The following is an 18,834-nucleotide window of genomic DNA, read 5'->3' as shown; positions in this document are numbered from 1 at the left end:
CCCGAAAAATTTTCTCGACATAATATAAATAAATAAAAATAACGCTTACTTATACTTTATCGCCTTTGTTCCTAATTCTATATTTGGTTTAAGTTTAATTTCGAATTATCATATATATCAGCTACATATTGTAAGCAACATAAATAGGATCAAGCATATCTTTTAGGAAAGCATCCCGTAAATGCATCCGTTGCTTTTCACCTCGACTATTTATAGGTACCACGCCGGGATCAACAATTACCACAACACCAACAATCAAATAATGCTCTTCTAATACAGCAGATGTGATAGCTGGTACTAAATCTAATGCTTCTGATTCAGCACTTTCCGTTTCAGCAACCACAACCAAAAGATGTGTCCATGTAAATACCGCACTGAAAATTTAATTATATTCATTATAATCAAAAAATAAATAATAAGCTGATAATTTGAATAATTTGACATTATTCTCCCAAAACATGCTGCTCAAGTTTAAATTAACAATAAAAGATAAATCATTTCCATCTCTTTCATAATAAAATTATCAATATTAAAAAAGTCAAAAATTATCTCTTTTCTCAAAAATCAAATTACTATGATTGATTTACAACAAGCTAATTTGTTTCGTCATTGTGTTAAAGTCGTTAGAGGTTATCATCAAGCTTATTATTACATATCTCTTTTCGCTTCCGTTTTCCTTTCAGCATCGATATATAGCATATGATGAAAAGGAAAATGATGCATTTTGAAGTGTTGAGATTAAAAATTTTTAAATATAATGAAAACCAGCACTCATACTACTGCTATTAATAGTTTATATATATTTGAAGTAGTATGTGCAATTATATTTCAAATCTTAAATAAATATATTTAATGCATAGCATTTAAAGAATAAAAGTATTTATTATTTAAATTTATTGCCAAACTTCACAAGTTGCTCAACAACCAGCACTAACTAACCATTCAGAAATTTTCCGATGCGCTCTTATTACAGTTGCTTCAATATCCACCGGATGGTATCTCATTCCACGCAACATCAATGCTTCATCCAATGCACCAACGACAAACACTGCATCATGTAACTCTGCAATAACACAACTTATATTCTTTATAATAAACTACGATCAGTAACAAGTTTATGACTTTTAGTAAAATGAAGCTAAGTTAGGGGGCTCCAAAAGGATAACATTTGACAGTCAGACTAAGTCCAGAAATCGCTTAGTTTTTGTAAAAAATTTCGACAAAAGTCATTTTTTCGTAAAATTTTTTGAAATAACAAACTTTTCTAATTAAAAATTTACCAAAACGAAGCTAAATTTTCGAAAAGATACGAACACTCTAACATATCAGTGAAATTTACAATTATTAAAAAGTAATGTATAAAAAAATAACCTCCATCAGCTGTTATAGATTGTGTTCGTCGAAGAAAGCCCAAATAACCCGTACGTGCAAAACGTTTAAGAGTGTCACCAGTTGAGAGTCTAAAAATGAATTTATGATAATAAAAAGTAGCTTCATATATTGAAATAGCACGTTAGATATCAGTCAGCAAAGTTACGTAAGTTTGATCGATATAAAACAAAACATAAAAAGTGTCTAACAACTGAAAACAACGAGAAAGCATCTTCTTCCATTACTTCTGCTAATGTATCACGCATTAACCGATAAATTTGTTGCTAACTAAAAACTGTTATCTAAAGTTGAAATAATTTCGAGTATAAAAGTACAAAAAGATAATATTATTCAAAATAAAATAAAATGGCAACAAACTCATAACTACTAATTAATTAAGCAGAATTTTCAATGTCAAAATATTCATTTGATACAATTAAAACAAGTTACACTAATACAAATAATACATACAATTTCAAAACAAGCCAACTAATAAATAATGAAACAGAAATAAAATGACAATAAAGCTGACGATATAAATAGTCAAATTAATGTGTACTAGTGAATAACTATTAATGTTTATCCATACAAATATTACCTTGCATTAAAGTGATCAATATGTAACGATGCTTCTTCACCGTACAACGTGAAATAACCAACTGCATTATGTGAACATGCAACCCAAATTTCACCCAAATGTGAATCAGCACACTGACCTCTAGTTTCCGGATTTGCAATGACCACTTCAACACCAGGTAACAACTAAAATTATTTCATTTTAACTACCATAACGGAGTATTTTTTATAACCTGAAAAATAAATGACCGGAATGCAAATAAATGTCAAGTTTTAAAAATATATCTTTCAAATAATGAATACTTTTCCGCTTTCCATTAGTGCTATGCTGTGTGGTGCACCCTTTTCAACAAGCGTTACGCGATCATTACGTAGTGCTCGTGCATCAACGTATACCGTTGCCGGATCCGGACTTGCTGCTCCTTGCATACAAATTGCAGTGTTAACCTATAGCATCAATTTATATACAAACTTTTTTCTTTTCAAAACATTGAATTAGAAAAAATGCTGGGGTCAAGAGAAAACCAGTATTTGCCAGTATAGAAATGCTCCAGTGTTTAGTAGAAAATAACAATCACCATTACGAAAGCAATACCGGAGCTTAAAATTTTCAGAACAACCAAGAATTTCAATGCAATTTTGTCAAATAGCTACAAAGAGAAAGCAAAATATGCAGACAAGATAGCTATATTTCCGAAATATAATTTAATCCATTTTTGATCAAAATCTCATTTGTCTCTGAAAAAGTCTAAAATTAAATGGCATAAAGTGTAATACCCGACAACCGAATGATGTAGACACTGCACGCGAATTAAGACCTAAAGGTGCAAAAAGCTTCGAAAATGCTGCACATAAAGCAACTCGTGGTCGTTCCTCCGCAACTACAACACACGTACGCACGCTACAACAAAAATTTTTTCACGTAAACAAATTAATGACTTGAAATTTTGTATTTTTTTCAACAATGTGTTACTTATGTGATGATTCATTTTTTCCTGTGATACACATAGTAAAGGTAAAACTTCGTTAGTAATTGAATATAGTTTATGATTCAAAAGGTCATAGTTTACTGAAATCAAACTAATTTAAATTATTTGATATACTTGGAATACAGGGAGCAATCATACGATAATAACATCAGATAAAATTTTAAAAAACTAAAGAATGATTGCAAAAAAAAAAGTACATACTTACCATGCAAGTGAAACACCTTTCTCTTTCAGAAGCGAAATTTGAGGTGCTAATTCCCGGACACATAATTCCATTACACCATATGAACAAAACGTGTCACGAACTAAATATAAAAATAAGTCTAATAATTATCATAAAAATGAAGCAAAAACTTTTTCTTTTAAATTATTACATCTATTCTCGCGTTCCTAACGTGAACTGTCTAAAAGTAATTTAAATATTACATTTTAATATATTAAGGAAATTTACTGTGTTAATAATCAACTATCTTGTTTTTCCTTTCTTCTTCAATCTATCCAACATTAAATTTAAAAATTTTTTCGCAATATAACCATTATAAAAATACATTTTTTCTTTACTTAAATCTAGTTCCATGCATAAAAGTATAAAAGAACAGCTAAGAGATAAAAACCTTTTCGTTGTGAAACTGCTGTCAACCATAAGGCAGCATTTTGCTCAACTTCCGCTGGAGGAATTAACAATGAGTGATGACCGGAATAAACGCTGAAATGAAACTTATATAATCATATATTTTTTTTACGCATGTTGTGATGTCAATATGTAATATATTGCAAGTAATATTATTACGGAGATAAGCAAAAAATAATCGTCATGATAAAATTGACAGTTATATCAATGTCTACATATTCTATCTAAATTATACTTTAACATTATGAGTAGGTAAAGGGAAATGCAATTGGACGAACGCATATCACCCAAGTTAGCCGCTTTGACAAATGAAATGAGAAAAAAGTGATGAAAATAACTAAAGGAAATGAAGTTACCCAGAGAGACACCATAGTGTTAATCCAAGACCGCAGTACGGATCAAGGCACAAAGTAATATGTCGCGATGGATATAATTCACAGGCTACTTTTAAACTCCTACATAATGCTGTAGCACCAGCAATACTAACAACGATCCCAGCTAATTGTCCTGTAGTACTCACTGAGAAGTCCTGAAATTTTTACATAAACTGTCAAATAACATTCATTTACAATTAACAAAAATGACATTATGTGATAAATTCGATTAATTTGGATCAAAATACAAAGCAGTATGATGAAAATAATTCATAAGCTTAATAAAAAAATATGGGAACTAATTAAAAAATTTATGAACTACTCCAACAGTAGTACTATCTTACCAGATAACAAACATCAGTTGATTTTCTCTCAAAACATTCAGATTCCCATTTTTTTCTGCTAAGTGATGGAAGATCATCAACATCTAAAATGGTAGGCCATGCCTGGAAATGTTCTTTATATCGTTCTTTTAACTAACTCATATATCAGTGTTTTTTTTTTTTTTTTGCACATATCATTTATCATATATCATTTGATTAATTTAGAGCTATAGCGCGACGTCTTTTTAATAAAACAGGTAAACAGACATCAAAAGAAAACTTACCTTTGCATCAACTCTGAGAGAAGCTTCCTTGCATTTAAGTAATTTAATTAAAGATGAAGTCGAAATCACTGCAACTGCTTTTGAAACATCTACAATCATTCGTACTGTCGGTAGAGTTATTTGCAGATTATGTGGATGTGGTGGTCGTATACAAACGGGTACCAATCCTTTAATGCAACTTATTTAATACTAATTAAAACACTTCACTGCGCATTGGAAATCATCACGACATTAGGAAATGAAACTTTTAATAGTTTTGTCACTAGTGAGTAATATATTCCAGCAATGAAGTTACTACTACATAGTGGTCACAACTTGATATCAAATTCTGAAAAGAAACTCATAAAACTGACCGATAAAACATTCCGCCAAACTGTATGCTTATGCAAGATCGATTATTTTCAAATTTCTTATTGAAATCATAACTAAATTTATAACTTGACAAGCACTGGATTTTAGCATCGATACCAAAGAGTTCGTACAGAGACCGAATTTCATACTTTCATATTGAGTCAAAGATCACAACTAACTTAAGTAATTTTGACATAAAATTATTAGTATCAACGCACCTGCTGCTTGACATCCATAAAATGCTGCAATCAAATCAATCCCAGGTGGAAAAATCAAAGCAACATGTTCGCCTGGATTTAATCTTCCCTTATCAGTTAACATCGAACCAATCCGTTCTGCTCTTTTTAACAATTGTGCACAAGTTATACTTTCTATCTCCGTTCCACGTGAATTCATTAGTGTAAACAATATGTGATCAGGAGATGTTTGTGAACGTTGACGTAAGACTTCCATCAAACTAGTCACCTGTAATAACCATACTGTGCATACAAAAACTGTAAACTTTGCTGAGAAATATAATTATCAACACAAAACAGTCGAAATTTTTAAATTGTTATAATTTTTAACTATATTATAATAATACATTATACTATATATTATAATTCAAGCAAATAAAACTGTAACGTATTATTAGCTATTCATTAAAAAATGAAACTTAAAAATTGACACAAGTAACATTAACAGATTTCAAAACATTAACAAACCTTTTCATCATCGGCACTAATTTGTCTCCCTTTAGCAGCAGCAATTCGTACACCTTGAACAATATTACCAACAAACATAGCTGCTGGTCCAACATCTGATTGTTGCTCGCGAGGTTTCGGTAAATTTATTACACAGGTATGGGGACACATCAGAAGCGTTGTTGGATGCAAAACACCGTCAATAAATCGTTGCCGTGTTTCCGACACATGGATACCACCTAATGGTGTCTGAAATATTTCGAGATTTCATTCTCAACAATTTTTTTTTTTTTGAAAAAATCTAACACAGTTCTAGTTATGCCTCGATGTTTGGTTTACAGAATATAAATTATAATATTCAAAAGATTTTGAAATTAATTACAACATTTTATATGCTCGTGAAGAAAAAGTAACTAATATCACTCAGTAGAGTGCTAAATCCTGTTCAGGAATAAAGAATAATTTACTTATGTATTTGATAACAATTGTGTGAAGCATCCTACAAAAGAAATTTTTCAAAAATTTACTTTTGGTAGCTGATTGGATGGTACAAGAGCCAAACAGTAAATGCCCACTTGGTGAATGCTATCTATTGCTTGCAGTACGCGACTCATCCACTGAAATTAGATTTAAGATAATTCAAAATAAGCATAGCGCAAGATAGATGAAAAAAAAAAAAAAAAAACTGTATCTTTTTTTTATAATAAATAAAATATGTAGTCTAATTATTTATCGCTCTCATAATTCTAACAATAGTTGAAAAATCTGAAAATATACCCATTATATTATAACTCTATCTATCAAGTAATATTACCCAAAATTTATTTTGAAATCCAAATAAATGCCAACAGTTTCTTAAAGAAAAGTAATAAAATACATTACACTAAAAGAATCTTCCTCAGATACGCCAGGTTTCTGCTCAGCTATGATGCATATTCGTTCATCGCGGAGAACATTCACAGAAAATACAGCAATCCTACCTGCAAGCAACAATTACTTTTAATTAAATATCAAATATTATAATTTTTCTTACAACTAATATCAATGCTTATATGCTGTTTTTATTTCACTAAATGCTGATAAGCTTCCCTCACATATTTTGATACATGACAATAAGGCATTTTTAAAGACATGAAGAATTAATTTAAATTTGATTTCAAATTCATATTGAAAAAAATTCAAATAACACACCGCGATAAATAAATTTCATTGGTTCAACAGCCAGTGCTGTAGCAATTAGATCATCAGCACCATGTTGTCGACCGGATACATACATTTGTGAATTACGATTACCTACCACAAAAATCAAACCGTTCTAAAATTTAAAGCTTCAGTATTTGAGTGAAAATTTAATACTACTGCAACAAATAAATGAACCATCAAACGAGTTTACAAAAAATACATTACCGGTCCAAGAAATCCTAGCAAACCGCTGCGAACATACGGCACTGGTCCCAATGGCTTGTCATCGTTACCCAAGGGTTCCACCTATAACAAAAATTCTTTCAAAGCAAAAAAAAAGAAAAGTACAAAATCAGTCATCAGTCCGATAATGCGAACTAATATAAATATTATCAGTAAAAAATATTAGGGAAAAAAAATGGAATTTGGCATATCATTTAAAATAACTTTAGAAAAGTGAAAATTAGCTTGATGATAATTCATCCATACTTTAGATTAACAAAAAGAAAATCAAAAAATCTGTTTAACCTTAAAAATATTAGCTGATAAACCATCCAAACCCCAATAAGCAGAACCTGTGCTGTGTGCATACAAACAAATTTCACCAACTTCATCAGTCATACATAATCGTGGTGGTCCAGAAAGTTTAACAACAACAACAACACCACCAGTAATAACTTGACCAGCATCCTAGAATTTAAAATTTATATTCTTAATAACTATTCAGCATTAAGACTAATAAATAAAATTTAAATAGGTTTATTTTTACCTGCAATGTTAATGATGTTAATGAATTTTCTTGATCCACACGGACTACCGAATGACTTAAAGCAGACATCGACAGAACACCTCGACCAGAATTATGAACACTTCCCTCTGTATAAGGTCTACAACAGAAACCAAAAATGTCACCTTTAGACGATATATAAGTAAATCTGTCAAATTTATTCATATTAGACATATATTACTATGAAATATAATTGCATCAAAACGCTTGTAAAAAGGCTAACTAACAAGTAAAATGATAAGTTGCATTATAAAGTACCTATGCTAATTCTTTTCTTTTTTCAAATATATTCATTAGCATATTTATAACATACCTTTGCTTATTTAAAACATATGATCAATTTCAAATCTTTTGTATATTAATCGATGTAACAAAGCAAACCTTCGTAGTGATACTGTACCAGTTTCAGAAGAACCTGCACACGGGCAAACTGCATCAGGTTTTAAGCCACGTGATTGGAAAACGGAAGCAAACTGATCACATGATGATAAAGACCATGGATTTGCTCCATCGGCTACTAGGATTGAACGTAACGATGATAAATTGATTTCTTTATGATCACGAGTTGCCAACAAGCCCCAATGCAAATCACGTGATTTCACCAAAGCTGTTTTTGCTAAAGCAAAATAAAAACCATATAGCATTAATTAATCATGTTTAATGAATTTTCGTGATTGCTTATAAAAACGAGAAATGATAAGACATAAATATAAATAAAATTATATAAAAGTAAACTTAATTGGTGTCAATTTTCTTTTCTAAATATTTCTAATGAAATAAAATATGAATTAAAAAGATTTAACTGCATAAAAGCTAATTCTTTTATTTTTTCCTAACAAAAGAAAAAGTATTTTTTTTTTTTTACCTTGATATTTTGTGACCATCAACATCCATGATGCCGGATTGATTTTCATCAATGAATATGGAACAAAAATAACACGTAAACCGGAAAAAACACTCTGAAATTAACTATTTCATATAATATACAAAAGATTTGAAATTGATCATATATTTTAAATGAGTAAAGCAATCAAGTTACTAATAACTGACGAGAAGAAGAAAAAGAAAGTTATAGAATAAAAACTAATAAATGAATTGTACCGCTAAAATTGAATGCCATAAGCCTGCTTCACGTTTGAAATCAAGAACTGATACCAATGTATCTGATTCTGAATAATTCATTGCTATTGTTAAAGACCTGAAATACTTCAGTTAAACTGGAATGCATAATGGATGAAGCATGAAAATGTAACCCGAAAAATAAACATTCATTTATGCCATATAATTCCGGTTAACATACCTGCAATGTGAAAGTAAAGCCTGTCGAGTTATGCATACACCTTTTACACTACCTTCCTTATCTGTTGTATATTCAATATATGCAACAGAATCATCCGTAACCCGTGGCGGTACTGACCAATCTCTTGGCGGCTTATTCTATAAATTTAGCGCATGCAATGATAGTATTATATAGAACTAATCATGGGAAATGAAGATAAGTTTTAAAGTATTTTAAAGCAACCAATTACACAATCAATGTAAGTTAAATCAAAAAAACTATGCCTAACTTAAAATGAATGAATTAACACCTTCTTTTTAACTTCTCAGTAAGTCATCAGTCGATTCGTAACCTTAATAAGTATTTTAATCCAGCACATAACAAATAGTTCTTGAATTTAAAAAATTAATTGCCAGTTTCAAGTAATAATCACTGGTGTGTAAAATTCTTCAAAACGCCAAAACTCGTGTTAGGTATTCAATAAAACAAACAGAAGCTATGAAAGAAATGACCGATAATGTTAAAAACGTAAAATTTGCCATATCTAAGAACTTGATTATTCTCGCTTTTCAATACAAATACAAACTGAAGATATTACTATTTTCATATGATAACTAAACATCTGTAAATCTAAAAAGATAATGCACAATTTAACTTCTTATAAAATGTGGCACTCACAGAGTAGTATTTTCAAACAATAATTCATTTACATCAGTAATTATCCAATGATAATTTGTTAAAAATTCAATAAAGCATATTACTAGGATTGGAAAGCAGCGGAAATAATGCATAATTAAAATTTTTAAGTAGTTATGTGATGGTCTTAAATAAATTCTACCAAACTTACCAAATGTTCAGTTGTAAGCCAAACAAGCCGTGGCCATCCCTTGAAATCAATAATTTCACTGCCAGGTAATAATGAAACATTCGAATTAGGATAGCTTTGATTGTTTGATGAACGTTTCGGTAAACCCTTATAACATGCATCAGATGTAAGAGCTACCTTCACACCACAACTTCCAAGCAAAAAGCCAAGTTGCTGGATACCCGCATCCTGAAATAAGTAAACGTATATTTCATAGGTTACTACATTAAAAGTATAGTTCCAATAAAAGTGAGAACAAACACATTTAAAAATACTAGTCAAATAGACTAACTGCTACTTAGTCAAATAGCTAACAATAAGTAAAATTGTTTGTTTACTCAACAAAAAAAAAAAAATACCCGTTTAGTAAGCGGCACTTCAACTGGTACTGGAATGATTCCAGCAAGAATACACCCGTAGAAAGCAACCAAAAATGAAAGAGGTTCCGTATTCGGATAAACCTGATAAAAAAGAAAATCATAAATTTAATCAAATTTTAAGACTAAAATAAACTGTGACATATTCAGTTATGTGTTAAATTGTCGCAGTCATCATACCGCATATATTTGTAGAAAAAAGCAAAATTTCAATGTTTCGAAAATTGAAATGCATTGTAAAATTATTCCACTTAACAATATGTTTTATGAATTTATTCATAAACTCATTTAGAAATACATATAAATTTCAAATTTAAAACAAATCAGTACAATATCAATGACTATTAATTAAAAACACTTACCAAAGCTACTCGATCACCACTTTTACATAATTGAACCTTTTCCTTGCCAACTACGCCAGGAATAAGCTTGGTTAACAACATATGAGCAACTTTTGTAGCACGATTTAGAAGTTTACCTAAAAGTTGAAAAAAAAAAACTCATTAAAGACAATCTCACAAAATAAATAATAATTATTGAAACATAACGATAACACAAATGTAAGATAAATAATATTACACATTAGTGTCACTTTCATTTTATTTTCTTTTTTGAGATATCCCAAATACTTCTTTTATACTAAAGTAATTGCACCAGTAAACACATACCATAAGTAAGTGAGTACGCCGGTCGAGCAGAATGATCCAGTACAACAGCAGCTACCATTCTTGGTTGTGATGTACCATACTTATGCAATGCGGAATCAATAGAACGTGGTAAACTTGTAGATACGGACGCATGATCACCACGTGCTGGACAGATTATAGAACCTTCCGGACGTGGTGCTAACGGATCAACAACCCTAGCTAATGCTGTAATTTCATTCGTAATTCAGGATGTAAATTTTCAGAAAAATCCTTTCTATAAAAAAAAAAATTAAAGGAACGTATTTTGAAATTTCTGGTAATTAAATTTTCTAACATAATTTCATTTCCTCACGTTAATTAAAATAATTGAAAATGAAATTTTTTATTTTTTTAGAAAGAATAACCTTCTAATTCCGCATCATCATCATTGTAGTATTCATGCAAAGGTTTTTTCTTTGGTCTCTGTAAACCCATTAATCGGCATTCATGTATTATATGCAATTGATAGAAATAATTGCAACATTTTAGATCAGATACTTTGATGAATTTTCGACCCAAACCCAAATCCGAAATTCTTATAAATGTATTTAACTTCTGTTCCACAAAATTACGCTCATCTTTGAAACGTTTCAATGATAACTTTTTATAAGCATGTAATGGATTAAATTTTTTGACAGCAATTGAAAATCCTTGTGTTAATAAAGTTCGTTCAAATGATGTATTTCGAGGACGATGCTTTTTCAATGAACGTCGTAATGATTCCAATACAGCTTCAAATGTTTCATTTAAAGATTCTGCTGATGTTAAATTAGTAGTAGCATCACTAGATAATCGACATGTAGCAGTATTATTCATTGATAGATGATAAGATTTTGAGAATAATGAATTGGTAGTAGCATTTTGAACAATAAATAATCCAGGTTTTGTTTCAGTAGCAACATCAATTTTACTCCCATCATTCAGACAACTACTTATTGATTCATTGATAGCATGATGATGATTATGATTATAATTACGATAATCACTTGACACCTTATTACAATTATTCGTCATCATATCTCTTTCAGAGAAATGTTGCAATATCATTATAGGAAGCATTACTGTTGCAATGGAATTTTGTAGCAATATATTAACAGTGTTAAATTTAATAATATCATTTTCATTTAATAACGATGAAAATTTTCTCTTCCAAATATTACATATGCCAAATCGTTTCGATCTTTTACTAATATCATGTGACTCCAATTTATGACGAAGATTTGTTCGAATATTACTAGCTTCATGTGCTTTTTTCGAAATTTTAGCTACAAATTTCGATGTGATATTACGTGATGATGATAGCTGATACGTGAAGTGTAACGGATGATTGGACTGCGTATGAAGTAATGATGATTGTTGTGGATGAAAAATATTCATCAGTAGTAAAGACATACTGATTAATAGTAATAAAATAATAAATTAAATTTGAGAAAAAATTGAGGAGAGCGTTGTTAGAAATGAAAAGATATCAGATAGGATTGTATCATGTGAAACATTTTATGTCATCTAATTTCAAAATCAATAATTTAAGATGAATTGATGATTGAAGCTAATGCAAAATGACTAGCTTTTTTGAAATGCATTAAGATAAATTTACACGGTGTAACAACAATTCAAATGTTTTAAGATTGAGTAAAGACAAAAAAAAGGGAAAAGAAAAAGAAAAATAACTGATGAGAAAAGTATTAGTCATATAATAATAAAAAGAAAAATGGCATAAATTAAGAATTTAAATGTATTTAAAGATTTAGAGCTAATTAAAAAAAAAAAGTTACAGATTGATATAATTATTTTTCCACTTTCACATCATCTTGCACTTCCTTTTTTCTTCTTCCAAAAGCAAAAAAAAAAAAACTTTCTTTTAAAAAATCTTTTTTTCCTTTTTTTCTTATATATATGTATGCGTATGTTTGAAAATAAGAGATGAAAATCACAAAATAATTAATGATTATTTACAATGTTGAAGTGATTAAACTAATTCACATCATAGTACATTTAAATTACAATGTATTTATTTTCAAAGATTTCAATAGAGATGTATTCCATAGATTAAAATACAATATGTCATCTTCATGTTAATTAATAAAATCAAAAAGAAAAAAAAAATTGAGCAAAGAAAAAATAAGTGTGACAAATAAAAATATAATTTTAAGAAAAAAGAAAGGCAAAACAAAGTAGGAAAAAAGAAAACGTAAAAATAAAAACCAAAACAAAACAAAAAATAAAAAAGAAGAAAATGAAAATCAAGTGTAAATTGTAATTCTTCATTCTTTGCTCTAAATAATTTAGCTAACAAATATAACAATAACAAAATTATTGATCGTATTTTTTCTATAATTTATTTATTACAAATAGCATTTATCAATTTATTTTAGTAACACATAAAAATTGATATTATTTGTTACACTAATTTTGTAATGATATTTGATTTATAAAATATAAAATAAAATTATTTCTCAATTTTATGACAAAATAGCAAAGCTTACAACATTTTTGAGTAATAAAAAAGTTGAAAATTCTAATAAATTTTAATGAGTGAATGAATAAATGAATAAATATGTATGTAACAAATAAAATAAATAAATATATACATATATAGATTAATTGATAAATAGATTTAATGAAGCAGATTTAGTGGATAAACAGCAAATTGATAAATGTATTATATGATATTTGTGATATCCTTTCAAGAATTTATTAAAATGATAAGATATAAAATTTTATTCTTTTCAAATTAAAAAAAAAAAAAATTAAGATCGTGAGAAAATAAAACAAACCATCACGGTATATAATCACATATGATAAGAGATGATGGATGGATGAGAACTTTTGGTTATCAGAGCTATGATTTGCTTTCAAAATATGTTATAATGAATAGACTGGAAAGAATTCGGATACACATATTTACCAATTTTTCCTTGGTATTATAAATCGAATAAATTTAAATAATAAAAATCAGTACATTAGTATGTGAAAAAGGATAACAAAATGTAACATATATGATTAATTTTAAATTATGCTGTTATCAGTAATTGTACATCAATTGAAATCTTAGGAAAAAACAGTCCACAAGATTATTAATTTCTCGGTCGCAACAGTTAATGAAGGCATTTTATAAAAATTAAGAAGAATATAGGAGCTGTGCTAAAATAAAAATATAGCAATCAATTTAAGGGTAATGAAATTTTGGGAAAACCATAAGAATGAATGAAAATCATGGAAAAGATGAAGAAATCATAGAAATAAACGTTGACTGATAATAAATCGCTAAGAAATGATAAATAAAAAGTTTTAATAAAAAATTTCCATTCTAATAAAAATGCTTTAGATTATTTAGATATAATAATAGATGAAATTATTGAAAACCATATTTATGGTCGTAGATCAGTCATTAATCATTAAACCATAGTATGTTTGATTGTAAAGAAATAAAATGATGTGCTGTGAAAATTTTCCTAATGATAAATTATTCCTAAATATTACACTGTAATATTAATATGAGAAAAAGAAAACTTAGAACAATTTCATTTCATTAGTAATACTAAAATTTGCAGCGTAAAATTAAAGCTCTTCTTCATTAAAAGTTTCTAACACAAAAATTTTACAAATTCTAAGCATTTTATATGTCCGAAAAAAGTATATTAGGTGAAGAATTCTACTTTATGTAAATAGGAAATATACCTTTGCAATAATTTACTTACTAAGTTGAAATAAGTAAGGAAAAACAACAGATAAATGTTCAGCCATGTTTTATAATCTTATTCTATTTGGCGTTAAATTTGGTTGATAATAACTAAGTTTTTAAACTTCAAAACCAATAAGTATAATGCTGGTTCTTCTCCTAAATGTTAACTTGCTATAAATAAGAAAATAAAGCTTTTTAAGAGTATTAAATAAGTAATTTTCTGCTAAAAAATATGAAATGTAATATCAAAGCAATGATCGATAAAATTGATAAACACAATTTAGTATTCCAATCAAATTTGATGCATTACAAATGATTTTTAGAAAAAAGTTAATCAAATTTGATAATTCAACAAAGCGCAACAAAACTGACTAAAATGATTGAGCAAATAAGTTGAGAAACAGAAGTTTACAAATAAAATTTGTAACGATTATTCATCCCTTTCCCATCCTATTTTTCTCCTTTATTTCTTTTTTCTATTCATAAGTTAAAGTATATGAAATTATTAATTAAACAAGAAAAATGAAATGAAAACACAAACTAACTTACTTGCAATGAATGCACTAATTGTTGAATTTTCAACGAAACTCTGACCGGTTTCAGTGCTGACAACGAGGAAACTAAATTGAAAAGAAATTATTCGAATTAAAGAAAGCATATAACATAACATAAAAACTATTAGTTAAATCAGTGCATTACAGAAAAACAGTGATAATAAAACTGCATAGCAATTATATAGCATCAGCTTATATATGAATTTAAAAGATTTGATTGATTTCAAAAAGTTACAAAGTTTTAAATCATTTGTCAGTCAAAAAGCAAAATGAATATAATTCTATGCTTGCTAAAATGCTATCAACGTTAGAAGTAGTAAATGAACCATCTTATAAGAGATGTTAAATTAACTTACGCACAACTGCGTTTTGATAATCTTGGTTAGTTATATTTGTTATAGCTATATCATTTCCTGCAACGTCATTTGCATAAATGATATCAGTCTTCAATACGGTTTCATCAGCATCTGCCACTTTCTTCATAGCATTCCGCTCATTTTCACTTATAATATTCCTATCCTGAAAATTATCACCTAAAAACAAAGAACACTTTTGCATCAATAATTTACTTGAAGTTAATATATAGATAATTATGGCAAACTATTTGAAGTGTGCTATACTCTCTAGTTATCCTATACTCTCTCAAAATATTGAAGAAAGAAAACAAATATATAAATATGATAAAATTGTTTAAATCTACAATGAATTACATGGATGGAAATTTACTAGAAGTAATAGAAACAAAAATTATATTATGCAATAGTAGGGCAGTCTTATTTCAGACATTTCAGAGACAATAAAAATAACTGAAAAAAAAAAAAAAAAATCAAACTAGTAATGCACTATTTGACGCATAAATATTACTTGTTTTCTCCGATCCTGAAATACCTTTCGTATTACAGCATCGTTTGCCAAAGCAGTTGCTGTAATATCAGGAGGTGGAGATGAAGCATCTAAAATTCGGAATTCAAAAAATTGATCCCTTACTTGAAAAATATAAGCCAAAATTTTCATCACTGTTATTACTCTCAAAATTTGACAATATTTGACAATGGTGTCATCAAATTAATTATGGTTTAGAAAAAATCTTTAAAATTTAACTTACTCCTCCAGTTATTTATAAATATAAATAATGGGAAGAAAAAAAATTGATATCAAAAGCTCTACCTGGCTTTTGTGAGCCATTAGCTAAATTTTTCTTTCGTTGTTCATTTAATGATAACGTTGATGATGTACCTTTGCTACGATCAGTACTACCAAACATGCTATCATCTTCGGAACTGCTATCTGTACAACAATTTTGTGAAAGCAAATCCGATTTCAATTTCATCTTTTCTTTTCCTTTTTTTTTTTTTTTTTTAATAAAACTAGAATTTCGAAAATTATTACGAACTCTTGAATAATCGCAAATTTCAACTACATATGATTTTAGACTCAAAAATCATTGTATATCAGGTAAAAGATTTAAGGAGTTAAATTGTCAATCGAAAACTTTTTTCTTTGTAAATTTTCATAGTAATAATTACAGTTTATATTCAGTAAACTATCAAAAATATTTGTAGAATTACCAGATGCTCGATGCCTTTCTCGTTTTATCTCAGTACCACGTCGTTTTAAGGGTGGTAAAATATTCGGCTTTTCTTTTTTCCCTGCAAATATTGATTCGTTAGTTATAAAATTTTGAAACAAAAGCATTCTTTGCTAATTCAATATTCTCGCTCATCTTTTCCTCTTCCAACTTTGAACAGATGTTTCATCTATATTTCGCTATTAATACTATTAGTAGCAAATAAAACATCAATGAGATAAAGCAACACCCATTAATTCCTTACGATCTTTTTTCCTCACTCTATATTTCACTAATTTACTTCATAGCTTTATTTTTTATCGAAAATTTTTTAAAAAAAGGCAATGAAAACAAAACCTTCCGAATATTCTGCTAATGCCTGTTGCACTGCTTCAGCATGTATTTCTAAAATTTTTTAAGTATTTATAATTTGCTAATCAATTAATAAAGGAAAAAAAAAATGATGCAAATATCCAAAGATATAATAAAATGATTAAAAAAAATTGTAATATTGTCTGGAAAGCTATTCACTAAAGTCATTCTTTTAATATGACGTGAATGCAAGTTAGATATAATCTTATACAAGCATTCATAAAATAAATTCCACGCTGCTAATTAAGAAAGAAAACCATCAACTCAATTTACTAGATTGACCAATAAATAATCTGTCGAACTAGCTGGCCAAAACAACTTTATAGCGATCGTAAATGAGGTCAAAAGAAATGGATGAGCAAGAGAAGACCAAATACTGCTTGGAATTAGGTATTATTTGAGGTTGTAACTGATGAGTCAGTCCTGCATCTTAGGCATGATACAGGCTGATAGATCAAGCAGATGAATCTAATATTAATAAGATCGAAAGGTTTCCACGTAATGAGTTTTATCTTCCTCTCCAAAAACTAAAGAGTTATTTGTAAATAATGTTATTGAATGTGTGAAGTTAGTGGAATAAGTTTAATGGAATAAATATAATGCAAAAATTCGTCAACTGTTTTGTATATATATTCAAGGAATACCAGAATGAAAACGTGATTCATCACGCGTAAGACGTCGCTGGTGTTTCCTTTGTGCTTTTGTACTTGGACTTGAAGCAACTTTATTACCTGCAAACACAGGAAATTAATGCTTAGTATAACTTTGAACTTATTTACATGTTCTGTTTCATAAATATCACATATTCAGCATATTCATAACAATGTTAACTGTTGCAGAAATAAATTTTTTACTGAAAAAACCAAACTGATATTCGTTCATTTTTTTCTTAAAAATTTTTTTTGTAGCTTAAAAAAAGAAAAACAACAACAACAATCATACCATCTTTTTTAATTCGTAAGTAGGGTCCTAATAACAACTGTTTTTTCTTATCATATCCTTTTTGCGTGATGTCACCTGAAATGAACAAATAATTATTAAACATTTTGAAAAAACATTATCAATAATCCAATTATCAAAGCATTTATCAAACAAACAGATTTAACCACTGCTAATATATGCTATATATACATATACGATCACGCATGCATCATTTTGTGGAGTGTTTACGTGAAATAAATCGAACAATTTTATTGATTTCAAGTAAAAGAAAAGAAAAACGTAAACTTTATCAATGAAGATAACAATATGATTAAATTTCAAATATCTTCACCTTCTGATAACTCTAAATCAAGCTGGGCGAGGCGTTCACGTACGTCAGATGGTAGACTTGATATATCAATAGCATCCACCATTACGAAAACTTGACGGTCCTAAAGATACCGTCGTCCGCCGCCTGCAATATATGAAGAATCTTTATTTGAAGAAATGAAGCAAAAAAAAGCAGCAAAAACGATTGATACCGAATATTAAACTGAAATAAAATTTCAACATTTACAAACGCAAAAATTATCGTAAGATATAATTTTCAAACAAAAATAAAAACTTCAGTGTATCAAATTTTTTGACAATTTTGAAAATTTGATTTTTCCTAAATTATGTTAGATGAAAACAATATTAAAATCGATAAAAATAAAAAATGAGAAAAGAAAAGATTGAAAGAGTTTTCTCCAACGATAATAGTTTTAAATGTTGCAAATTATCATGATAATATAAATAAACATCCAAATATTTACTGATATTTTAATTGTGAATAAATATGTCATAAGAAAATAGGTCGTATGGTTCATTACAATTGTGGGAACATCTAATGTGATTTGAAGCAGAATGAAAAGAAAAGAAAAAGAAAGCAACCTAAAATTCAAATCATTTTTTTCCAAACTGCATCAATCTAATAC

General features: G+C 28.5%; 2 protein-coding genes across 2 annotated transcripts; both read right to left on the bottom strand.

Annotated features, from left to right (window-relative positions):
• Nucleotides 1-121: 121 nt before the first annotated feature.
• Bma-dip-2 (Disco-interacting protein 2 homolog, putative) lies at nt 122-12,135 on the bottom strand (the record flags this gene model as incomplete). Its single annotated transcript, XM_043080093.1, has 28 exons — nt 122-374; nt 940-1,063; nt 1,372-1,460; nt 1,970-2,133; nt 2,251-2,394; nt 2,725-2,848; nt 3,142-3,241; nt 3,551-3,642; nt 3,924-4,096; nt 4,286-4,387; nt 4,549-4,715; nt 5,118-5,364; nt 5,604-5,831; nt 6,110-6,199; nt 6,465-6,562; nt 6,774-6,897; nt 6,990-7,070; nt 7,293-7,454; nt 7,534-7,651; nt 7,933-8,167; nt 8,417-8,510; nt 8,653-8,749; nt 8,852-8,988; nt 9,678-9,884; nt 10,055-10,156; nt 10,435-10,550; nt 10,741-10,944; nt 11,124-12,135. 28 exons carry the CDS (start codon nt 12,133-12,135, stop codon nt 122-124), a joined length of 4,884 nt encoding a protein of 1,627 aa, XP_042936027.1.
• A 2,848-nt stretch (nt 12,136-14,983) lies between these two features.
• Bm12802 (Disco-interacting protein 2 homolog, putative) lies at nt 14,984-18,291 on the bottom strand (the record flags this gene model as incomplete). Its single annotated transcript, XM_043080092.1, has 9 exons — nt 14,984-15,063; nt 15,354-15,516; nt 15,862-15,950; nt 16,165-16,284; nt 16,566-16,646; nt 16,922-16,969; nt 17,581-17,667; nt 17,879-17,953; nt 18,210-18,291. 9 exons carry the CDS (start codon nt 18,289-18,291, stop codon nt 14,984-14,986), a joined length of 825 nt encoding a protein of 274 aa, XP_042936026.1.
• Nucleotides 18,292-18,834: the final 543 nt, after the last annotated feature.

This window comes from Brugia malayi (assembly GCF_000002995.4).
Source record: "Brugia malayi strain FR3 genome assembly, contig: Bm_v4_Chr3_scaffold_001, whole genome shotgun sequence".
NCBI classification, from domain to species: domain Eukaryota; kingdom Metazoa; phylum Nematoda; class Chromadorea; order Rhabditida; family Onchocercidae; genus Brugia; species Brugia malayi.
Note: the sequence above shows the minus strand (reverse complement) of the source record. Positions and strands in the feature narration are given on the sequence as shown.